At 40.4% G+C, this 26402-nt stretch overlaps 2 protein-coding genes across 3 annotated transcripts in view; both read left to right on the forward strand.

The window, feature by feature from the left end:
- LOC122976244 overlaps positions 1-26402 on the forward strand; it is a 1153509-nt gene that overhangs the window by 190863 nt on the left and 936244 nt on the right. The window lies entirely within an intron of this gene.
- The window catches only part of LOC122976247 (aryl hydrocarbon receptor-like), an 85006-nt gene continuing 59697 nt past the window's right edge, over positions 1094-26402 (forward strand). The window contains exons 1-3 of one of the 2 annotated variants that reach the window (XM_044344627.1): positions 1094-1218; positions 1328-1579; positions 14610-14797. In XM_044344627.1, the coding sequence (XP_044200562.1) occupies positions 1521-1579; positions 14610-14797 (247 nt within the window). In that variant the 5' untranslated portion in view covers positions 1094-1218; positions 1328-1520. Of the gene's footprint in view, positions 1580-14609; positions 14798-26402 lie in introns of both variants that reach the window. The other variant, XM_044344628.1, reaches the window with a different exon arrangement.

Consider the following 26402-nt stretch of genomic DNA (forward strand, 5'->3'; position numbering starts at 1 on the left):
CGCCATACTGCACCACCAAGTTCCTACAGTAGCCCAGAACGGACAAACCAAACAGCGGCTCTTATTTATTATTTATCTGTTTATTTGTTGGGATCATGTACAGTGTTAAACATAAATGTTACCATTTACTGTACCAGAGTTAGCTTATAGCTAATTTTCATCTGCAGTCCCTTCGGCAGGTCACAATTAAAACATATAACAATAACAAACAGTACAAAGCAATTACACACAGGACATATAATACAAAATACAAAGCTACACACAATAGCACATCACACATCAACTAGAAATTAATAATGTAAGCTTGCCAAATTAAAAGCAAGATTATTTGCATTCATGAGAAGACCATGAGATAAAATGTAGAGTCAGTGGACTATACATTCACTCCAGAGAGGGCCTTTTGTATTTTTTTGCGAGTTTCAAGGCCACCGTAGGTTCACATACACGCTTGGAATTGGAGGGGTTGGGGGTGTCCGGTATACAGTTTGTTGCAATCTGCAACCTCACCACTAGATGCTGCTAAATCTTATGCTTTGCACCTTTAACTGCAGAAACATGTAAACATTTTGTTTATTTGTTTTGTTTTTTAATGTCATTATTTTCGCACAAGGAAATGAAAAAAAATACAGTGTAGTATTTTTTTAAATATTTGCAATCATAAATTTTAACAATTTATTAACACTATAGTACATCTATTTATTTTAGTTTTATTAAAATATTTTAAAACGTAAATATATTTATTAATCTTGTTGTATCTTTATTTATTTATCTATTTATTTGTTTGTATGTTTGTTTATTTATTTAATTTGTATGTAAATAACCTCCTAAAATTATTTACTGTAATACAGTAACATGAGAATGAGGAGAAAAAAAAAATCCGTCTTTTAAGGTCTTCCCGATTGGAATGCGTTTTTCCTGCCATTCCTAGTCTGCGGTGTCGTTCTCTGTTGGCCCACATTCGGACGACCTTAAATATTTCTGCTCTCTCATTACAGTGACACACACACACACACATTCTCAAGTGCATACACACACATACACACACACACACACACACACACACACACACACAAACCGCGGCGGGAGCGCGCAGCCGCAGCAGCAGCTCTGTCAAATCACAACGGGGGTGACGCGCAAGCAGTGGACTTACATAAAAATCCTCCGAGGCACCTTTTTAACGTCTAAAAGTCACTTTAATCGCGGTAAACCGGCGTGGAAGTACGTGAACGTTGGAAATATGAAAAGTTATGATAGTTTGTTAATATCTAACGGACGTTTTGAGTAGTTAAAGAAAACAAAAAGTCGTTTTTTGTTTTTTTTTCCACAGCTCGGAGGCGCACGAGACCAGCCGAGGACGGGAGACGTTCAGGGGATTTTACCGCCGCTTGTTTGGTGTTTTCAACATTATATTGTTGTAGTTCTTATATCGAGGGATGTGAGTCGTCTGGACCCGTTAACGTGTGCATTAAAACCCGGGATAAAGCCACTTTTTCTCCTACTTTGTTAGCTCTGACTTCACCATGCTGGGGAACACGGCGCTCTACGCGGTGAAGAAACGGAAGAAGCCGGTCCAGAAAATGTAAGTCAGCAACAGAAACACACCGAAAACACTGCAATATCCCTACAGTATCCCACTATTTCTACTTTTCAGCGACTAAAACAGTGGCTTTATTCTACTTTTATCGCCTCATGATCGCTACGATACGTCTATGATACTACTATGATACTCCTGAAGGCACTTTGAGTGCGACCCCATTGTAACTTACTGTAATACTTCAATGATACTACTATTATTACTACTACGATACCATCACACTACTACTATAATAAAAACTTATGGTGTCCAATTGCGACACTTAACCCTTTGAAATATAATGCAGAAATGACTGCATTATGCATTTACTGCACTATAATATGCATTTAGTGATATATTATTCCCACGTTACTAAGGCAGACAACATTTATAGCTTTACAGCTTACATATTCAATATCTTTTATTCTAGGTGATTACAGCTGTGCAAACATCTCCAGAATAGCCTCTCATTATGGATTACAGCCTATGTTACATGGTAATAAGGGTGTAGTAGGGTTATAAGTTGCACTCTGTGTTTGCAATAGTAGCTACATTGTCCTTAGTTGGATCCATAAGGCCATAAAGTCTATTTTCCCTGCTGTGGTTATGCAATGTTGGCCAGACCGAGGTAATGTGAAGTACCAAAGTCCAACTACACTGCAGGCCTATCCAGCATGGAAAATAAAAGAAAACTGTTGCTTCAGTATTATTTTAATCTAATTATACCATCTGAGACAGCTGGGCCTCCCAGACTGATGGTCTCTGAGCTTTAACACCGTACAAACTCATTTAACTCAGGTCTCCACTCAAGAAATCCCATCTGAGTTGATGTATTGAGTTGGAAGTTATTATCTTTGCAGAGTTTTTTTTTGTGAATGCGCTCTGTAGGCGGGGAGGTTAACAGTGGAGAGAGTGAAACCCCACATCAGTAAAAGCATCATACTACTGTCTTCCGATGCTACTGATGATTTAAGCAAACGCGTGTTTAAACTGCATCTTGTTTTCACCTTTGAGGCACAATTTGAGAACCAGCGTAGCGCCAGAAAATCCCTCTTCAGGGTTGTATGTACAGCAGCGGAGGCCTGTGTTTTATTTACTTCTTTTATAACAATGCTCACAGGACTTTTAGAGTCTTTGTTGTTGTGTTTTATGTCAGAAATAATGTTAACCATGATGTCAGTGTTTCTCAGGACCTTTTAGAACCCCTTCAAGGACCTCTGGATCCCATTTTGTGAATTATTTATACTGGAGGAAATGGATCAAATGAGGAAAGTGGCTGCACCATAACAGAACCCTTTTGGCTCCACAAGCAGTGTCTGAAATTAACTTTTTGACTCACCTGCCAAGGGGACTAGTAGATGAAAAATACACCGGCCAAGCACATTTTTCACTGGCCAAGATAATAAATTGCCTCTTTGTGTCACATATGCATTTGTTTCAGTGCATTTCATTGAGATAATAAGGTATTATGTTGAGGCTAGAGCAAAATTTCCATAGTATAACCCATTAAACAAGCGTTATCAGAGCGTGTTAGTACAGTCCAGTGTGTTATATTTATCAGTGTGGGACACAATGTTGTACGAAGGAATTTTGTGTTTGGTATAAAGATAAGATTTCATAACACCAAAATGAGCACCGTCTGCTGATCCAGACTTTCATTTTTCCATTCTGTAAAGTCACAAAAAAACTCAATATGCAAGACAGTTTTATATATCTTACAGGTGAATCAGGGAAGTTTCTGTTGCTACGACGGTTTTCTGTCATTTGGGTAGAGAGAGAGATAACTTCTCATTCATTCTTTTATTCTCTATCTCGTTCGTGGACTTCGAAGGTGTGTTACAGCGTTCTTGCATGTGAGACAGACCAGCGTTGAATATCTAAACATGGACCATCGCTAAACCTTAGCGAGCGAATGACAGACTTCAGAATTCCACATGACGGAATAACAACGATAACATTCGTATTATTGTTGAATGTTCAATCAGTGAAAACGAATTAGACGCATGTAAAAAAACAACACATGTTGCCCGTCTACACTGTATAGGGACAAACATGAGTCATTTCCTCTGAGCCATCATGCCAGATATTTTATGACATGTCTATGTTGGTGCCATAGTGGCGGATAGCTGTCCCTTGGCAGGTGTTCATTTTGGACTCTGTCCATAAGGAAGCATTGATTCTGCAGTGACTAAATCCTTATATACTAGACCTTTAAGGTACTTTTAAAGAACATTTTGGAATGATTACAAACTACACACTCTGTTGACATGTTATTGTGCTTAAAAGAACCCTTTGGAAGGGTAGAGATGACTCAGCAAAAAGCTAATCATGCTCAAATTGATCCGTAATGGTTTCAAAATGGACCTTTGTATCCAAGGAACTGCTAATAAATGTCAAATAGTTCTCCGTAGACCCGTAACAGTGCTGTAAAGAAACGTTCGGGAAGGTTCTCTAACTAATGTTTATCAAATATTTCTTAATAAATACATAATTGTGTTATAAAGAACGTTCAAGCGCACTCTCGAAAGCACTATGTTCCACTGTTTTTTATATGTTCTTAATGTTCTATAGAGAAGCATTTGTAGAGGTTCTCTAATGCATGTTAAAAATTTTATTGGAAAATGTCCAAATTACTCTCCAGGAACCTTTAATGGTGCTGCAAAGACCCTTTTTAGAGATCTTCTTTAAAGCACTGTGCACAAATGTTCTTCCAGTGACATTTGATACCGCTGTAAAGAACTATTCACAAAGGTTCTCCATAGCACTGTTATTGTGGTTTTAATTAAACCACAAGTGGTGCTGTAAAGAACCTTCTGGGAAAGTGTTCTAAAGCACTCGATAAGGTTCCTCTTAGAACCTTTACTGTGGTATAGCACCATGGTAAAAAGGTTCCTCTTAGAACCTTTACTGTGATATAGCACCATGGTAAAAAGGTTCCTCTTAGAACCTTTACTGTGGTATAGCACCATGGTAAAAAGGTTCCTCTTAGAACCTTTACTGTGGTATAGCACCATGGTATAAAGGTCCCTCTTAGAACCTTTACTGTGGTATCGCACCATGGTATAAAGGTCCCTCTCAGAACCTTTACTGTGGTATAGCACCATGGTAAAAAGGTTCCTCTTAGAACCTTCATAACATCTTTATAGCACCAAATTCTCATTGGTTGGACAGTCACTGGTGTTAGGTGTCAGCCTTGTATATTTTTTTTATATTATGTCAGGATGAGACAGATCTGTATCTGTGCTGAGTTTAGCTAACAGCTAGCTCAGGCTAGCAGGCTAACAGTGTGTTAGCATGCTAATAAATCTCCCGCTAACAGACTTCTGGAGCTGCAGCTTACTTTCAGGCATCTCAGCGGAGAGTCGATGCTCTGCTGCCTGGTGAGAAGCAGGTTGTTCCCAGAGTAACTGAACCTCCCGGTGCTTATGGTGATATTCGCCGTCAGCCGGTTAGCTTCATCAGTGGATCTTTGCTCGTTGTGATTCGGTGTCACTTCCTGTCAGAGGTGTGATGGACAGCACCACCTACAGGCCGCATGTTTGCCTCTCTTTGTTTTCATTGTACAAAATTCAGTTACAAACCTTTGTGTCACTTCTCAATTATACATGCAGATTTTTTTTCGTTCCAATCAATTGGTTGAAGAGTAGGTAGAATTTCAATTGGCCAAGATTTTCTTTGGTTGACTACAGCCCTATTAAATAGATTACCCTAGACCTTTAATAGTACTGTAAAGAACCCTTTTAAAGACGTTCTCTAAAAGACCATGCTCAAATGGTTCTTCTTAGACTCTTTGCAGTGTAGAAAAACCTTTTAGTTTGAAATACTCTCTAGAGAGGTTCTCAAAAGCACCATGTTCAAATGGTTCCTCATTGACTCTTCATGGTGCTGTAAAGAACCTCTAGAAAAGGTTCTCTAAGGCATAATGCTCAACTAGTATATCATAGACCCTTAATGGTTCTGTAAAGTACAATTTAGAGAGTTTCATGTTCAACTAGTTCCTTTTAGACTCTTCTTGGTGCTGTAAATAACCTTTAGAAAAGGTTCTCTAAGGCATTATGCTCAACTAGTATATCATAGACCCTTAATGGTGCTGTGAAATACTTTTTTAGAGTTTCATGTTCAAATGTTTCCTCTTAGATTATTCTTGGTGCTGTAAAGAACCTTCAGAAAAGGTTCTTGAAAACCTTGACAGCATTATGATCAATCAGAATATCATTGGCCCTTCGTGGTGCTGTAAAGAACCTTCAGAAAAGGTTCTTTACAGCATTATGATGAGTTAGTATATCATTGACCCTTCGTGGTGCTGTAAAGAACCCTTTTAGAACATAAGAGCTGCTCTAAGCCACACTGTCTTTCTCACAGTGATTTTACCAGTTTGTGATTTTTAACTTTAACAAGCCAGACGGAGTGTTAACTGCTCCATACAGAACCACAGGCCCGAGTAGAGAACCACGGCAGAACCCTGCCAGAACTGCGGTTTCAGTGTGTGTGTGGTACTACCTGCATTAATCATAATCAGGACGTGGAGCGAGAGCGCACTCACGCAATGTTTCCACGAGGGAGGAGGGAGGGAGGATGGCGTAATCTGAGACTCGCTCTGTTTTTTTTCTCCTCCTCCTCTGACTGCCACAACATACTTTTTTCCTGTCTTTCCTTCTGTCTCTCTGTGTGTTTTTTAGGGGGGGTTAAAGGGGGGAAGGGGGGTGGGGGGGTTGTTTTTTTCCTCCCTCCCTTGACTCAAATTAACATAGTTCAGTGTCACGCAAACAGTTACGTAAGTCTGCCATGTTCGCTCGCCTTGGTTTTTAGGAAAAGTTCTTCTCAGGGAGTTTATCTTTCTTTTCTTTTCTTTGTGTGTGTGTGTGTGTGTGTGTGTGTGTGTGTGTGTTGGGGGGGGAGCGGCGGTATTAGTGGAGTGAGTGAGTTATGAGTGTGTGAGAGTGTGTTTAACACACAGACTGGTCTAGAGGCGTCGTTAGCAGCGAGCTGCCCTGAGGCGGTTTACCTTTATGTTTACTCTGCATTGTAAAGGTGAAACATTAACATTTATGGTTGTATCTGTGTTTGTGAGGAAAAAAACAAAACAAAACAGAAAGACAGAATGATTTTAACACACAACTTTATAAAAGTCATAAAACAAAGAGTTGATATACATGCATAGAAATGTGGCCAAAAGTATGTGGACACCTGAACTCTGCAACATGTGATTTGCAGACTGTAACTTTATTAGAGCTGCAACGATCAGTCAGTTAGTCTGTTGACAGAAAATTATCTATTTTCTGCAACATTTAAGTCAGTTTGCAAGAAAAAATGCAGAACATTTCAATCAGAGCTGCAAAGATTAGTCAATTAATCAATTAGTAAATTAATCACCAATCGTTTTGAGTCATTTTTAAAGGAAAAAATAAGTCCAAACTCTCTGATTTCAGCTTCTCAAATGTGAATATTTTCTGGTTTCTTTAGTCCTCTATGACAGCAAACTGAATATCTTTGGGTTGTGGTGAAAACAAGACATTTGAGGACGTCATCTTGGGTTCTGGGAAACACTGATCAACTTTTTTCACCATTTTCTGACATTTTATGGACCAAACAACAAATCGATTTAACTGACGAAATAATCAACAGATTAAATGATGATGAAAATAATCTGTCAACATTTCGTAGTGTCCTAATAAATTAAGATGAATCATTTGGTCTATAAAATGTCACATCACAGTTTCTTAAAGCTCACTGTGATGTAAACAAATGTCTTGTTTTGTCTGAGCAAGAGTCCAAAACTCAAAGATACTGACTCTCTCACAATTTAGAGCATGAAACTAGAAAGTGTTTGCCACTTTTTCTGGGGAAATTACAGAATAGTTGCTAATCATCTCTCTGTTTATCATCTAATCGATCAGCCGACTGCTTGTTTCAGCTTTAATACGATTTAATCTCTCAGTAAAAGTTGTTGTATAAAAGGTTTTTTATTGGGCTCCTCCTGGTCATGATGGTTGGAAAGGCCTCTGTGTGTGTGAGAGGACTCCAGAAGTGGGGCAGAGTTGATGAACTTGATGAACCGACTCTTTTGTGACGAGTCATCTCTCCACAGTGGTCTTGTGTTATGACAGTAAAATGTGGAACATGCAGGCACTTGTGATTGTTTATGTTCAGTGTCGGTCGGGCAGATGAATCCAAGCGCCAGATGATTTCTGTTTGACAGCGAAAAAAGTCCAGCGGAGCGGGACCCAAACCTCATCAGGAATAAATCAGTCCGGTGTTTTGTTTTCGTGTGGATGTGAGTTTGACATGTCGGTGACCGGCCGGCTTTCACCATCGAGCACACACGCTGTTTCTCTTATGACTGACATGTGACGCGCGTCAATTCCTCCGTCTTTCACTTCCTGGATGTTAGGGACACTGACAAATGTCAAAAAACCCTCAACAGCAGAACTGAGCTGCTGCTGTGATTTCAACCAGAGAGTAAACACACACAGGAAACATTACAATATTAATGTGCTAAATGCTCTTTATTGTCATGAATGTGACGTTATATCTCCCTATATGAGAGGAGCAGAGGAGAAGTTTAGCAGCAAGTTGTCAGTCTGGCAGTAAATGTACATTACAGGCTACTGTGTGTCAGTTAATAAGCGCTGCGGCTTCTCAAAACAGAGAAAAGTCACGTCTGTTGTTTCCCCAACTGCTGGAAAAGTGAAGGGGGTTAGCTCCAAAGTTAGCAACAGAGGGTTAGCATAACATCAGCTAACCCATTGTTGTCTCCCCTGAGTTTTGCCCCCGCCTGAGGCCGCCGCCACCGCCGCCCCACTCTAAGGGAAACACTGTAATTTATCTAATATGACATGTTAGATAATAATTAAACCATGAACATGTTAATTATAAGCTTCAAGGGGCAATTATTCACACAATTCTATTGTTTGTGAAGCTAAACGTGAAGTAAAATGTGAAAAGTTTGATGTTTAGGCAAGAAAAGTTGATTTAAAAAGCGATGAAGTTTAATCATGTAGAGTTTCAGCAGCTTCGGTGCAGAAAATATATGGATATTATCAGCCGAGTTCTCATGCTCTCATGCTTGTGCTCTTTTTTCCTGTATCATAACTCCAGCAGGGAACAGACGCCAGAATCGTATTTAGTTTCTTTTGTTAGGAAAGGTGTCGTTGCCTCGTCGGAGACAAAGTGCCTTTGTGTGAAGGCAGGGGAGTGTTTCTTCAAGCCCAGCGCAACCCCTCACACACACACACACACACTCATATATATACATGTATACACGCCCCTTCCAGGACAGATTTGGTAGATAAAGCGAGAAGCAACAACACTGGCCGCTCATTGTTCTTGCAGGGGAGTTGCGCCGTCAGGAATGCAGCGATAGCCATCTCGCCTCGATTTCAGATATGTCGTGTTCTGGAGTATTATTGGAAGCAGATGTCTTATTTACAGGAGGGGAGGGAGGGAGGGAGGGAGGCAGGGAGGGCTTTGTCAGGGCCACATTTTACACATTTATGTTACACTCACAGTTCAGATACTCGGATCACAACCTTTTCCCTCACAGATCGTCTGCTTTTCATCGTTTGTTTTTTTTCTCCTGCACACTTGATAATGTTTTGAAAGAGTTTTGGTGTTTTTTTGTGTGTGTGTGAGCAGTATAACCTGTTAAATCATACATTTGCAGACAAAACTCATGCATATACATTAGTTTGAACTCCCTCACATTCCCTTTGAGTATTTATCACCTCTATGGTTATTAAATTTCATCTAAATGTAACAGATTTCACTTACAGGGGAGGCATGAGATGCTCTTCCTTTCAATCAGTCATTTCAGTCTCTCTTGAGAGCAGTTAGCAGATAAAAATTTTAATGTCTTAAACCACGCTGGTTGTTAAATGTCATCTATATTTAATATATATTTTACAACAGGCTACACTTACAGTCCAGAGATGGTGGGTGGGGGGGGTTGTTCTGCCTTTTAATGTTATTTTTGGGATTCGTTTTTGGAACATTTGCAGATAAAAACATCACACTCTGTCCTGCTGGTCCATTTTCACATTCCTTCTGGGTTGTTTTAAGGCACATTAGTTGTTATATTTGACATAAATGTAGCATATATTCATCTAAATTTAAAATATTTCACAGTAGGGCAATCTTACAGTTCAAGCATGAGTTGTTCTGCCTCTATTTTGGTCCTTTTTATCCCTTCACATACTTTCTGAGTACCCTGTCTTCTATATTTAATATAAATTTAACATATATAGAAGGAAGCTGCTGTTACAGTTCAGTGTGACTGTTTTTGTTGTGACAGATGGAAAGAAACTGTGTTGTTTTGGGTCACTTCATCCTGTATTTTAAGACATTTTGGTCCCTATTCAGAGCAGTTTTACTTAACTATATAACAATACATAATAATATGAGATATTATTATGTTCTTGTGGCTGGAAAGAGAAGTTTTCTCGCTTCACATGGTTTTTGAGGTTCCTTGTTGGTATATTTTTGTTGCTTAAGTGGTTTGTGTTGTTCAATGTTTTTCTGCAACTTCAGATTGCACACTTTTGACCCACGAAGGCAACAGTAGGTCAAAGGGTCAAAGCCACTAGAAAGAGTCTAGAAAGTATGCAGTTATGCAGGTGCACACGTACACACACGCACATGCACGCATGCACACACACACACACACAGTCAGCTTCACGATTGGCCTCACCTGACCTGAAATCCCCAGCGGAGTCATCAGCAGCAACATCTGAACCTGATTTAACTTGAGAAGCAGCAGACGTGCAGCTGCTCTGTGTGAGACTGACCTGGAACCTGAAGATCACAGGTTCCAATCCCACAACTTACCAGATGCTCCGCTCGAGTGTCCTTGAGCAAGACACGGAAATGTTGTTTATCAGGACCGCAGCTAAAGATAACTTCTGTTATCTGTCAGAAAACTTGTTTAATCGATATATCTTTCCGTCTAAAAGTGTGAGAAAATAGTGCCTGTCAAGTTTTGTCTGAGAAACAGTTAAAATATTATCATATAAGACAAATTAAAGTGAGTTTTTTTGGTGTTTTAGCTCAATAAAATAACTTAAACCAGTCATCATTTATCAGAATTGTTGCCCAGCTAAAGTTTTAATATTTATAATTATATTTTCAGCTCAGCTATTGTGTGAAGTGTCAACATGTTGCCAGATCAAATTTCTAAACTGGAATTTTACTCATTTTGCCCTTGAGCGAGTCAGCCAGTATGAGGGATTTCAGGCTTTTATCATTGAAGCAGATACTTTTCTTCACTTTAGTTGCCTGTCAGAGTAAACGATCCGTAACGAAAACATATATACAAGCAAGAAAGTACATTTTGTGACCTCGGAAAACAATCCCAATTTACTAACTTATTAGCTTTTTTTCTGGAGCTTTCAGCTGTGGTTTTCATCGTGAAGATGGAGCTCAGTAGCATCATAATCCTGTTGGCTTAAAGTCTAATTCATTGATGAAGACTGTGTGATACGGCTGAAAGCTCCAGGACAAAGGAGCCTGATTTTGGGATTTACTGTTCTCAAGGTTGAGAATGAACTTTTATGCATATATTTATAGTGTTTAGAGTGTTTGTTGCAGGACGTTTACTCTTACAGACAACTATGAATGAGTAAAAAAACATCTGCTGAATCAAAAAAAGCTGTAAAATTCTCACACTGACTGACTTCCTCAAGGGCAGAGGGAAGTTATGGCTGCTTTAATTTAATTTTTACAAACAGTTACATGTGGAAGAGTCTTGACACCGTCGGCTGGTTGGTTCAAACGTTTTAAGACACACAGTAATTCGGACGCTAAAGCTCGTTGTTCTTTTGAGCGGAAAGCAGAAGTAAAAGACAACTTGCATTTCTAAATATCGTGACTCATTGATAAGAACTAGTTTCTGTTCTGTTTCGCAAATGATGAGCCAGATAGCTGTGGGAAAACTCTCCTCAAAGTCAAGTCAAGTCAAGTCAAAACATTTTTTTTTTGTATCACACATTTAAAACAACCACAGTTGACCAACAGTTGAACACCAAAATACACAAATATAAAAGTCAAGCTCAGCTGGAACTGAGGAGCGTTTTCTGATATGAGGTGAGCTCTTCCACAGATTAGGAACCTCTTTTTTTTTTTTTTTTTTTTTTTTTGAACATCCGAGAGCATCTGGCTGGTCGACCTCGGTGCTCTAACTGAGGTATGATGATGCAAGAGTCCTGCTAGATAAGGTGGCGCCAGCCCGTTTAAAACCTTTAAAAAAAAAAACAAGCAATAAAATCTTGAAGGGATGGAAAAAAGCAAAACTATGCAACAAACTTTCAAAAAAAAAAAAAAAAAAAACACTCAACGGCTTCTCCAGTGCTGATCAGATAGCAGGCTGTGGTTGCGCTGTGGTTTTATCTCATAAACAGCGTGCAGCTCCGCCATCCTGTCCGGGATAAATACCCAAAATGACCCCCCGAAAATCAGCGGTGTAAACTAGAGATATCTCCAGGGCCGGTTTTCGAGGTGCTCCCACTGCTTCACACCTTCTCTGGGAAAAAAAACAAAACAGAAAAGCCCCTCTGTGCTGTGCAGCGAAGGTCTGGTTTGAGTTAAGAGACGTGAAGCCGCCGGGGTTTACCGTCGGTCACCGGAGTTCAGTTACAGATACAGACCCGCTTTCTGCTGCGGCGCTTCATCTGGCCGCCGGCGTTGACCTGCAGCCAAACGGCCTGAGCCGACCAGGTTTATTTACTGTCACACAAGTTAAAACAACAAAACACGCTGTCTTATCAAGCTCCTAGTGAAGAGCTGTAGTGATGAATTTAACCTTTTAACCATCCCGGACTGTTTATTTTAACAACACACGCTGATGTACTGAGGCAGATATTATTAGACTGAAGCTGCTGCACAATGTCAGCCCTGAAATCGTACTTACGCCGCTGAATATTGCAGCTATAAATTAAAATACTGAACTGAAACATTGTTGAATATGTTTTACTGCTTCTTAAATGAAAAGACTATATGCTCAGGATTGGATTAAGGCTCGGCGATGTGGCCTCTCGAGTGAAACACAGTAGTACATGTGTAAAAATCTGTCACTGTTATTTGTACGCTTATTAAAAAAAGGTCATCTCATACAGCTATGGACTGTCAGCACCAGATGCTCTCAACTAAGCAGACAGACATGCCGTTAAATAATCAGTTTCAGCACAGACAGAGCAGAAATTTAAAGTCTGCACAGTAATTAATCTGCTCTGTTTGTGTTTCTTGACCTAAATGTGATGTCTGCAGACTGCATTAGCTACTTGGCAGAGACAGACCCGAACAAAGTAGAATCTGCACACTTGTCAGTCGTCTCTCCTGGCGGATTCCCGCTCTCGTAGACGAGCGTAGACGAGGTGCGCACGCGGCGAAACCGTTGACGTCAACCTACGTCACTTTTAAAAGCTTGAAAAGAACCATTTTTGTGCATTTTCTAATAACTAATAGCTGCTTTTCTTGGTCTGAGATATGTTTTGGATACATCACCATGTGCTCAAGGATGTCGTCAGCAGCATTTGTCATTGTTTTCTGATTTATAGACCAATCAATAATGAAAATAACTGTATGGGTGATCTGTTAAGTAGACCATCATTTATTTAAACAGAGAGGAAAAAAAGAGGTTTCATTAGTTTTTCCTCCTGTCAGGATGGAAAAAGAGTCTGAAACAGCATTAGACCATCACTAAACACTTCAAGTACTGGAACAGTTGTCCAGAATTAACTTACATATAAATGAATAACTGTCAGGTTTTCCAGCCTGTTTTCTGGTCCTTGCGGAGGTTTATTTTATCCCCATATAACAGTCCAACCCTACTGTAGTGTACAGTATGTGCATTATGGGAAAAAAAAAAAAAGATCCTTACCTTTTCTATAGTTTATTCTCTAAAGTCAGTTGGATCTTTCGCCTTTCAGTTTCATGTTTTGTGTAAATAAACGTGACCTTTGGAAAGGTGTAAATGGTGCACAGAGCACTTCAACACTCCATAAATCATCTGATTCATCCATCTGATTGTTGCTCTCATAAGTCTCGTCTGTAATGCCGCAACCGCGCTGCCAGAACAGCGTTAAAACACACACACACACACACACACACACACACACACACACACACACACACACACACACACACACAAGGTGATGTGATAAACAAATCCTGGAACATCAGGCTGCTTAACCTGGTTCCCACGGCAACAATGGATGGAGCCGACAGCTTGTTCCTCTGCCTCTGGAGAGTCGAGGAGGTCCGGGCTTTGTTATTTTCCACTCTGCAAACATTTAATCCCCAACATCCAGCAGCCGGGAGGAAAAACAGCGGCCTGTCTCGACTTAGAGAATTATATTGAATTGATTAGTGTGGTTACTTTAAAAAAAAAAAAAAAAAAAAGAAAAAGGAGGCTGATGATAATTTACCACTTAAGGTGAAAAATGAAAAGGTTTTGTGTAATTTCTGTCTTGAAATGCAGCGTGTAAACTCACTTCGCATGCTCCAAATGCTTTTATATTGAAGCATAGTAGCACTGACTCAGCTCTTTTTCAGACATGCAAGTACAAAAACATTGCTGCCAGTGCTTTATCACGAAACTTTGATCGCCTGCCAGAGCTACTTACTGTCACGGATGATTAATAACTGTATTCATTGGTTATGTATATGACTTTGGCTTTTAAAGTAGTATCAGTGTCTTGGATTGTTGTTTGCAGGAGCCGAAAAGGAAACTAAATGACACACAGTTACACACTTTTTTGTTATTTTCCTCTTTGTCAGCACCTTGTGTCACTCCGTTCTTCAGTGTCACATCTCTAGTGTGCAAGAGCAGCACTGACGCACACACACACTCGCACATGTCAATATACAGAACACATTTAGCCTCCAGCTTTGTTCGCCGTACCCGTCATGACCTTTCTGAATCCCAAACCAGAATCCCAAGTAGCGGCTCACAGAGAAAACCGAGCACGAGTCGGGAAATTTTGGGAAAGTTTTCTATCCTCGTGCATTAAAATCATGTCTCATCTCTCTCTGTGTGTGTCCGCAGCCCTAAACCATCACCTCCCGATGGCGTCAAGTCCAACCCATCCAAACGCCACCGAGACCGGCTGAACGGCGAGCTGGACAAGCTCACCGGCCTGCTGCCCTTCACGGAAGAGGTCAGGGCTCGGCTGGACAAGCTGTCCGTCCTTCGTCTCAGCGTCGGGTACCTGAAGGTCAAGAACTTCTTCAATGGTGAGTGTTGAAACTGTGGACTTTAGGCCAGTCTTTAACGTTAAGCTTTTAAGAGTTAGTAACGGCGAGCTCCAGGCTGCTGCCAGCGGGTCGTCCTCCGTGTACGCGGGGACGAGCTAGACGACGATCGCCGCCTGCCTGCCATCCGGAGAGAGACGCACACCGAGAGCAGACTGAGCGGGCAGAGAGCGGGAGAGTTTCTGCTGCGCACCGAGACATGAGAGCAGCTGCTCGCTAACAGCTACGTGTGTTTACTCACTCTGACGTCTCACTCTGCTGCTGCTGCTGCTGCTGACGCTCACTGTCAGTTTATTATTGTAGCGTCCGACTAAGTATTGATAACACGCTTAATATTTTACATGTCAGAGTTTCTTATTTGATGAATGTGGGCGCTGATACATGATAACGAACTAGATGGGTTTTATCTCTATAAAAAAAAAAAAGCAAAACGATGGTATATTTCAAGTAAAACAGAAAGACACAGTCACTTTGTTTAGACCATCACTAAACACTTAAACTCACAGGTGACACTTTACCACCGCAGCCTGTTTTACACAACCACAGCGTGCTGGTTAAATTCATAGTAAACTGTTATAAAACAAGCTGAAAATGAAAACTAGTCACATTCTTGTAAACGTAGCTACAGGCTAGACGGCAGCCGCCCTCCTCCCGAAGCACATATCAGTTCAAATACACTTTTGTCTGTTTGTTGGCTGAAGCTGGAAGTAGATCATTTATTAAAACGGTTAAAGGTCAAATGTCTAGACTGCGCTCAGATTCTCTCAGCCAGCCAAGTTCACGCGTGTATTTACATACTAATGTTTTAATAGTAGGAGATTCACCAAGAAATCACAGCACTGAAGTCAATGCATGAACACAATGTTTTCAGGAACTTTGACTTATGTTAAATAATGTGGTGAGAAGTAGAATAAATGCTTTTTAGTAACATTTGGTTCTGATTTGACTCACTAGACAAAGCTTCCACGGTTAAGAAGCGTTCCAGCCTCCGGTTTGTTTTCCAAATGTTACTGTAAATCTCTAAAACAATTACAGAGAAACACTAGAAAGAGAAGAAATAAACTGAGCGCTCAGGACGGCAGGAGAAAGGTTGGTTACTTTCTGTAAGCGCAGATTTGGAACAAACGGTGGAGGAATGATGCTCTTTAACCTGCATGAAAAAAACAACAAATCTCTCCTCGCTGGGGGATCAGTAGATTATTTAAAAAAAAAAAAAAAAAAAAAGTGAATTTTGCAATGTTTCTGTCAACATGGTGCAGGGAAAGCTTGAAGCTCAGCAAGGTTATTCCAGTTCCCACCGAGCTTCCTCACATTGTTCTGCTGCCTCTTTTGAAAATAGCAGCGATTAGATCCAGACGGCCTGAAAGACGAGGTTCCTATTTACAGAAAGGGGAGGTGGGAGGGCGTACTGGGAGTCACCAGCTGGGAGGCTATATCAGTGCAAGGGTGGGTGGGGTGGGGGGGGAGGGAGGGCTGTGAAATGTGGCCCTTCTGGCTTACCGTATATTTGGAGCTCCTCAGCAACAGGAGGAGGTGTGAAGCGGAAAGAGGCGAGCTGTGTGTGTGTGTGTGTGCACCTGTTGTGTGCTGTAGGTTAATAGGTTTATACACACACACACACACACACACGTATGTTCTGAGTGTGTCGTATGTACAGTATGTTTCTACAGAAGCCTGAAGAGACATGTTTAAGATGGTTTAACGTCTAAATAATTAGTTATTTAATTGATTAGTGGCTTGTCGGGATGTTTATTCATCTTTTTTAAGTCATTTATTGAAGAAAAACTTGAATATCGTCCAGTTTCAGCTTCTTAAATATGCAGCTTTTTCAGTTTTATGTCTTTGTAAATTGATTATCTTTGAGGTCGGTTGATTGGACAAAAGGAGCAAATGAAAGACGACACTTTGGACTGTTTCTCTATTATATCATCTTATATTTTACAGACTAAATGATTCATTGATAAGTAGAAAAAGAATTGCAGCCTTAAACCTTAGTTTTCCACTTTGCTCTTATGCACACAGTGTAAAAATAAGAGGTCAGACACAACCTAACCCATCAATGTCTGACTGACACAAAGAAAAAGTGTCAGAAAGTACCTCCAGTACCAGTCATCAGTGGACAGTCAGTGAACTGTGGAGAACAGCAGCTCTTATTTAGCTGCTAACACGATGATTATTACAAAAGTCTCAGAGAAAACAACCGAAATGCACCAAACGGCACAAAAACAACAAAACAAGAAGTGCGTCAGAGCAGCGAGTTCAACCGGATGAAAGTTTAAAAAAGAGGGGAATTTCTGAATGAAACAACAGGACTTTATGTAAGTGTTGATAAGCTCTACAGAGGACTGTATCGAGGGTTGTAGACAAACGTAAACAGACAGATTTTCAGGGTTTTTCCAGCTGCTTCAAAAAGAAACTTCAATTTTAAGAACAGAAAGTAAAAGCCACACTTTAATAAATAAATAAATCTAATAATAAATCTAATGTGTTGTATTCTGAGAGAGAGATCTGGTCTACGTGGGCCTTATATTTCTTTTGTTTACAAGACAAGAAAGAGGTGCATTAGTGTCATTTTTCCCCTCAATTTTTTATTTATTTTTTTATCTTTGAGACTAAGAAACTGAATCATATCCACACAGACAACTTTCATCTGTCTGAGGTGTAAATATATTCACTTAAAGCTTCAGAGAGACAAATATCGTCCAGTTTTGCCTCTGTTACGCTTCCTTTTGTTTTAATTCTGACACGCTCCAACAAAAACCTAGGGTTGTTTATTAGTATACGATTTATAAATAGGTATCTATGACTTTATTGGCTGATAAAATCTGAGCACCGTGTTATTTCAACAAAGTCGGCTTCGGCTGTAAACGACACAAATAATAACCTCTCGTTCTCCCAAGGCAGAGTAGTTAAACATGTAATCAGAGCATAGTTTCGACAGAGACGTCTAGTAAGGAGGTGATATATCACCGAACGCTTCGATTCTGGAATAATAAAACCGCTTCGGCGTTCACTTAATTGGCTGGAGGAGCGAGGCCTCCGTTGTTTGGAATCAATGGGAGTTTTTGTTCTGAAACAAGAGTTCAAGGCTACGACGTGAGCCAGAAATCTCAGCCGCTGGCGAGTAATCAATGAGTCACTGGCATTGACTAACAACCCCATCAACCCCTCGCAGACATGTTCTGGTCCATTTGTGCTCCTACGTGGTAAAAACTGACTTATTCTTAATGTGCGTCTTTTTAATGTGTCGGTGTGTTCTCATCAAAACAGAAGGAGAAAAACTTCACTCTTCTTTTTCCAGCGGCCTCCATCTCTCTCTCGCCAAAGGAAACAGACAGCAGAGCCCTTGTTGCTTTGGACTCATCAATTATTTGGCAGCGCCGGTCACTTAGTGTCGGCTGAACAAATGTGTTTGAAGGCAGCGTCGGGAGTCTGGTTACTCTCAAACTGTAACTGTCAGTGAGCGGCTTCACTCAGCGCTTTCATTGTGTGTGTGTGTTTTTTTTTCTTTCGATTCATGTTTATTAGATAAAAACACCAGGAACACGTCAAGAGACTTTCACCAGCAAACAGTTCTGATAATCAATCTATCGTTCCAGACGTTTGATCACGCGAAAGTGGAATCTTAAAAGATTTCAACATTTTACTGCTTTTTCTTTCTGTGTTTATATGGTTTTAAATTGAAGATCTTTTGAAGATGTCCAGTCGGGAAGCTCTCAGAACTCCTGATGGGTGATTTTAAAAAGTTTCAAATTAGCAACAGATGAATCAATAACGAGAATGAAAACAGAAGTTACAGCCCAACTTAGAAAAAAGAAGTAAGATATTCTTCAGAGAGGCACGTAACGTAGGTATAACTTATACAAATCTAATAACAACTTAAACAGACGTGGTTTCTTTGTGTTTTCTTCTTTTTCACAAAACCTGAGGCTTGTTTTTTTTCCTTTCTCAGCCTTTAAAGTCTCTTCCAGTTCTTTCTCAAACAGTGTTGACGTTACAATTTTACAAATCACCGGTCTGTAATCTCTCCTTTCTTGCAATATTTTCTTTTCCAATTGAAACTCCTGTTTAAATTGGACGTTAAAATTCACCTCTTGGACTTCGCAATATCGCTCGTGAAGTCAAACCCAGGTGGTGACAAACGCTTTAAACCCCAGAAACGTACAAATGAATGAACTATTCAGTCATTATGTGACCTACTTTAGCTTCTTTACCTTCTAACAGCTGAGTTTTGATAACAAAGAACCAGAAAGGAGGTTTAGTTTCTTGCTTGTGAGCAACATATGAGGAAAAAAAACTCATGTAGTGGACAAGAGATAACAGCTATTGAGAGCACACACACATACATACACTCCTCCCCTCCCGCCCGCCTCCACCCTCCACCCGTTTCTTGGCCGCTGATCCGTCACTCTCCCCTTCCACCGTGCCCCACCCATTTCCTGTAGCGGCCCCTGCAGCACCCCGGGGCCCCTCTTCCTTCAACTGTTCAGCCTTTTCCTCCTCGGCTCCTTACGTCTGAAGTTCACAGCTCGTCCGAACCTCCCTCCACCACCTCCCTCCACCTCCTCCTCCTCCGCTCCCACCTCCACCTCAAACAAACGCTGCAGGACTCCAGTTTGTTGTTACAGCAGGGAGGCCTGTTCGCACGGCAGGCCTCCCTGCACCAGGACAACTCTGGGCTTTATGCATTCATGAAACTCTCCAACACACACACACACACACACACACACCCCTCAATTTTACTTCTTCTTCTTCCTCCTTCAAAGGTTTCTTTTAAAGTACGTGAATGCATTGTGGTGCATGTGATTATCCACATTTAAGTATTAAAAAGTCCTCATTACTGTTTCTTGAGGTTTTGCTTTCTCATTATGTAATGACAGGTTTTGTTTGTCCACCTTTTATTTTTTTTTTTTGAAGATGAATCCAGAACAGAAATCTGTTTTTAGTGAACCCAGTCGTCGGTTAATATCCCGCTGCCTCATTTCAGTCTTGATAATCATTTATAGTTTTCATAATCTTTGCTAGCAGAAACCGTCCTGACGTATTTTCCGTTGACACAGGATATGTCGCCCAGACGGTGCAAGATAAACAACGTGTAGGTGTGAATTTAAGTGTGAATGTGTTTGTTTTTTTATAGAGCGATGAGCCCCCCCCCCCGCCCCCCCTCACCGATCTAAAATAATACTGATTATACGTCTCCTTTCTGTCTTCACTTCTTTCTAAATTGCAACGATAGAACATATTTGCATAGCCAGCTTTTAAAAAGATTAAACATACAAGTTTATAAAACACTTTAACGGTCAAATAAAAAGCAAAACATCAAAGTCAGGAAATTATTAAAAGATGCAGATGGCACCGCCAGATAAAAAGGACAGGGACAGAGGGTGAAATAAAATGGTAAAAAACAATCAAATAAAAAGCATCATGTAAAAGCATGTCCATAAAATCCTCTTTTACAAGCTGATTGTAAAAGATAATACTGATACTGATACCATACAGCTGCTCAAGTCAAACATTTTTATGTTAAACCGATGTCGTGTTTTCAGCCTAAAGTGCAGAAAAACAGGGCGTCCGAGTCTAGTCAGCAACTTAACAAGCTTCGGTTTATTACTGTTTGCTTTAAAAAAAAAAAAATCAAGTTTATCAGTATGTTTGCTGGTTTTCTCCATGCAGGATGTGACTAATCCAGACTGCTCTGTGTCACATCCGCGACCACAGATCTACTGATTACGGGTTCAACCGACGGTTATTTTTCATTATCGACTAATCTAAACAGAAATTATGTTCTCAATTAACCGATAAGTTGACGGGTTTATACAGTCCACAACCCAAAGATGTTCAGTTTACAGTCATTGTTTCTCTTAAAAATGGCTCAAAACAATTAATCAATTATCAAAATAGTTGTTCCACCAATAGATTAATGACTAATTGTTCCAGTATCTAAACATCCGCTGATAATGATCTTATACCTGGAATATAAAGATGAAATATTACGTACCGGGGATTTCTATATTCTCCTCGACCTATTAAATAACATCAGTAGCATCAAATCTGTCCATCTAAACCGTCAAAGACAAACTGTTTTCTTTCACTTCCTGTTGAAGACACACAAGCAGCAACAATCTCTGCTGTATTACCTTAAATAATATTCATATTTGTGCATATTTGATTACTTGTGATTGACATTATCACATAAAATTATTGCAGTATTATTATAAATTTTTCTCTAAGGACCCCAGGAAGAGTATCTGGTGACAGATAACGGGGATATAAGGAACCATTGTGATCATTTTGACACATTTAACTAATCAAAGGAAACATCACACTTGAGACTGAAGTGTGATTAGCGGGAGGATGATTTTTTTTTCCAGTTTTGCTGGTAGAAACTGTTTTTATTTTTAGTAGAAATTGATGTTTCTGTAAGTTTGAAACCTTTAATCAGAATTTTGAACCATTTAGTATCCTGATAACCTTCCGTTTGTTATCTATAACACGTCAGAAAGTATTAAAAAATGTCCGTTACCACTTCCCAGAGCTTTAAATTGTCTTTAAACCTAAATATTTAATAATAATTAACAGAGAAAAACACCCAAATCATCACATTTAAGAAGCCGTGACCAGAGAATATTTGCTTTTCATTGTACAATTTATGCATCAAAGCAACATATAAATCATAAAAACATTAGTTTATCATCAATTCTCCTCCGTATCCAGACAAACCTGTTGCATAAGGCCAAACCGCCGCCATTGTTGACACGAAACGAAGGATTTTTATCTCTCGAATGTTGACTTTTTGTTTATATTTTGTTGATGTTTCACTGCTTCGACAGAAAGTGGTCGGTATTATGTATAATCATGTTTGGAGAACAAGCCTGGACAGTGACGAGGGGGGGCGGGGGCGGCGGCGGGGGGGGGGGGGGGGCGGGGGGGTGGGGGGGGGGGGGGGGGGGGGCAGGAAGTGGCTTTGATATTCTTAGCTCTTGAGCTTAGACTGAGCTTTTCCAACGTTGGCATCTCGAGGAGGCGGCGGCGGGAAAAAAAAAAGCATATTTTCCATACAGACGTACAACATGTGGACAAACCCAAAATATAGATGTTGAGTCACAGCTTTAAGTCCTAAAAACGTCCAACAATAGTCTAAATATTATATATATGTATGTATATATATATATATATGTATATATGTGCTTCAGTGGCTGATTGTGGCGGAGAATGAAAGCTCTGTATCTTCACCACCTTTGTCATTTCCCAAAGCACAGACGAAGATCCCGGAGCACAGATAAAGAAATCCTTTGTTAAGCTTTCCACAGGGTAGTAATGCCTCTCTGTACTGCTGCTGCTGCTGCTGCTGTGTGTGTGTGTGTGTGTGTGTGTGTGTGTGTGTGTGTGTGTGTGTGTGTGTGTGTGGCCTCTTGTGCCGTCCAGACAAGACGCTGATGGCAGCAGGAGTTTGTCAATTAGATTATTCTTCATGGGGAATTCTAATGAACCACAAGACCTCCAAGGCTGAGAAAGCTCGGTCTCGGCCAACGGAGACGATCCCCCCCCCCCCCCCCTCCTCCTCCTCCTCACTGTCGTTTAAACACAGGGTGACTTTTTATCCACCAAGATGCAGATTTGTAAGGAAAAAAAAACAAAAAAAACAGCAAACAAGAAGAGTTTTAGAGTTTAAAATGGATGGATTCAAACCTGCAAAAGCTGCCAAACTTAAACAGGGATGTCTGAACTATTTAAACTCATATTTTACCCAAAAAACTGTTTTAAAACATAAAGAAAAACCTTATTTAGATACAATAATGCAGACATGGAGGTTTATTGTACATCATCAAGACACAAGTTGTCAAATCTTTTACAAATCGCCCACTGAGTGGAAAGCAGCGTGGTTGGAGAAGATTAATACATGCATCCAAACGTCATCTTCCTGTACCAGAGCTAGAAAAGTGTGATTAAAAAAACGGCAACGAAACTCAGCGACAAGCGTGAGCGAGACGTGTGAGTGGATAACGGACGTATTTCCTCAATAGAAGTTAAAAATCTTCTCAAGTTTCGCGTCAACTGAAAATATCGGACGGATATGTGACTCGTTAACTCAACGTCAGACTGAATAATGAAGTGAAACAGTCAGTTCACTCTAATTACAAACCACAAAGCGGTAGCATTAAGCTATTTAGCAACTTTTTTACCCACAAATCCTGGACGAAATAAAATGTTTGGAGCAACACTGATGGAGGAAAACTGGAAAAACATTACCAATACCTTAATGTACACATTATATATTAATACTGATAACACACTGTACTTTATTTAGTGCTTTAATTTAAATGTCTTCAATGATACCTCACTGAAAATATTAATGTTTTTGTATTTTCTTCATTTTTTTATGTAACAAAAGACTCAAAGTGCTTCAAACCACTGGATTTAACACAAGTATTGACGTCAGAATCAATTATTTCAAATGTAAAAAGTCTAAAAGAAGCGAGTGAAATATGTGTTTTCAGGGTTTGAATGTGTATATTTTTGTTTTCTGAGCATCATTTGACAGTTTTCCTCTTGTGTCGTCGCATTGAGGGGAAAACACAGACATAACGACATCCACAGTTTCAAAAAAACAGACTCTGTGTGTCTGCGGCCGTGGTGAATCCCTCATTGTGACGGCAACACACACACACACACAGTCCAGTCTGATGGTGGACTTCCCAGCATGCCTCTCTGTCTCTCTCTCTGTCAGTGAACAAAGACGACCCGAGAGTGTAAAGGCTCATGGGAAGGCCAGGCCGGCGCGTCGGGTCCAGCAGGATGTGGCTGAGAAAGGAACGCTCTGTGTTCGTCCTCCTGTCCCCCCGTCTCCCCCTCCCCAACCCCCTCTCCCACCCCCCCTCACACACCCCCACACACCCCAGGGCCGAGCTGCGGGACGGAGAACCCGATGGGGAACGCCCGAGGGTTCGATCCCATGGCCGCCGCTCAACAACACCAGCATTGTTCAACATTATCTGAACCAGACCTCCCTCATTTTCATGTTTTTATCTTCAATGTCTCTCTTTGCCTCGTCTCCACTATAAAACGTATCGTTAACTCGCTCGACTATAGTAAAAAAAAAAGAAGAAGAAAAAAAGCGTAATTTATCTAAAATAGTCTGAAAATAAACCTGCGGGTTTCATCCTGTAATTAGCGTGGGAGGACAAGCTTCTTTACCTCTCTGACAGCGAGATAAAAGAAGGCGTTAATGACAGGTGTGAAAGTGAAGGATGATGCGTTTTTACAAGAGATGAGAAACAAGCTGCGCGCTGCCTGCACTTGCATATCGAGATGCGACTTCACAGACGGAGAAGTCTATCAGGAATCCATATTTTCTCCATTTTTTTTATGGATTTCTTCTTTTTTTTTGTGTGTGTGTGTGTTTGTTTGGCAATCCGCCCGCAGGATAGTCGTACTGATGAAGCTTCTCAAGTGTTTTCTTGAAAATATAAGGTCGGCGATGGGAGTTTGAGGTTGCAGCGTTTTTTCCAGAGTGGATGCGTTTAGGGGTTTTTTTTTTTTTGGAGTGAAGTCTTCATTCTGCTGTTGATGAGGCCCCAGCAGAGGAGATTTCTGGCTGTGGAGAGCCGTAATTTGCGGTCTTATAATAGCTCGGCTGAACTTCCCTCCTCTGCTGGGCCTCAGGAAACACACACACACACACACATACACATACTGTACACACACTTGCTTTTTTCTTTTGTTACACATGCAGTATTTTCATGCTCTCAACACACACACACACACACACCCTCCCCCCCCCCCCTCCTCCTCCTCCTCCTCCTCCTCCATGCGTTTTCCAGATGTGCTTCCAGTGGGCAGATTCAGGCCACGGTCGGTCTGTATTCCCTGCAGATTAAAACTGCTGGAGGTCGTTGAGCTTCCTCTATCTGAACCCTGTGACCCCCCCCTTCCTAACTACTGGACCCCCCAGCCGTACCTCTGACCAGTCTCATGGCTGAGGGGAAGTGGGGATGCGGGTTCAAAGGTCAGGGAGCACCACGCTGTAGACCGCAGGTTTAATGTGGAGGTTGAAACAGCAGCTGATGAAACAATCTCTCCTCGAGGAGGTCCGCTTACCGGCCGCATCATGTTTTTTTTTATTATTCTGAGCACTTTAACGACTTTCCTTCCTCGTTGTCTTATAAGTTAGACCATGTGATATGATGCAGAACTCACAACAAGCCAGTAAAGGGACCTCGAGCGGAGTTTGGTTTGTTTAAAAGTTAAAACATTTCAGTCATGGACCTTTAACACCTTCGTCAGGTATCACAATGTACTATAAATCTGCAATAATCAATCAGAAGTGGAGCCAAATCAGGAGCCAATATGTCAAATTCTGTAGAATACGAATTAAAATTGAAAACTGATAGAAAACTAGAGCTGCAATTATGATTATTATTTTCTTAATTTATCGTTTGGTCTATAAAGTGTCCCAAAGATATTCAGTTTACTGTCACGTACGGCAAAGAAAAACATAAAATTCTCACATTTGAGAAGCTTGAAGCAGCAAATTTTTATCATTTTTACATAAAAAAAGACTAAAATGATTATTCAGTTGTTATAATAGTTGCTGATTAATTTTATTTCAATCGTTGCACCTCTGAAAGAAACACTGACTGTGTGGGAACCTTTCCTGTTGTCATCTTCCTCTGCACCTGTCTACCAGGTGTCCACCAGGTGTGCATCAGATCACACTTTGTTTAAAGCAAACTCTAAATTAATATTCTATATGATTTATAACAAAGACAAAAATCCTCACATTTGAGTTTTTGGTATTTTTGATAAATGACTCGAACATCACTAATCATTGAGCACGTGAGGTTAAAAAGAGTGTAAATGCACAATATGAACGATGAGAAACAGACTGTTTTTCCCTCTTAAAGGACCAGTGTGTAAGATTTAGGGGGATCTACTGGTAGAAATGTAACATAATATTCATTAGTATGTTTTAATTAGTGTTTATATGGATGCATAGGGAGCAGGTCCTCTTCTATGTTGCTATAGTAACCAAGAACAGACAAAACAAACACAACTTCACTACTAGATGCCTCTAAATCCTTCACACTGGTCCTTTAATCCCTTTAAATTCAATCTAAAATGTATTTCAACTTCTTTCAAATCTGATTTTCATCCAGTTTCAATCACCTCCCACATAAAAACCAGCTCTAGGTGTGCAGTACATTTGCAGGAGGCATAATGAAATTAAACACGTATAATTATCCCCGCAGCCAAACTCTGCAAGTAAAACAGTTTCTTTTTTTTTTTTTAAGTGTAGTGCAACGTGCAGGAATCCTGGGAGTGTCACCTTTTGGTTGTGAACATGCTGTCCCCGCTGCGCCTCGACTTCTTCCCTCTTCTGCTTTTTCCTGCTGTTTGAGTGACGGGCTGATAGGAGGCGTCGACAGACACAAACCGGTGTTGGCGTTCGCCGTTGAGGCTTTTTTTTTCGCACACTGTGACAATGTACAATGGCATGTAAAATGAAAAGAAAAGAAAAAAAAAAAATAACAGTGGTTTGGCTTTAAAACACAAGTCCTGCTGCAGATTCACTGTTTGGCAGGACTCC

Source organism: Thunnus albacares, chromosome 24 (assembly GCF_914725855.1).
Source record: "Thunnus albacares chromosome 24, fThuAlb1.1, whole genome shotgun sequence".
NCBI lineage: Eukaryota > Metazoa > Chordata > Actinopteri > Scombriformes > Scombridae > Thunnus > Thunnus albacares.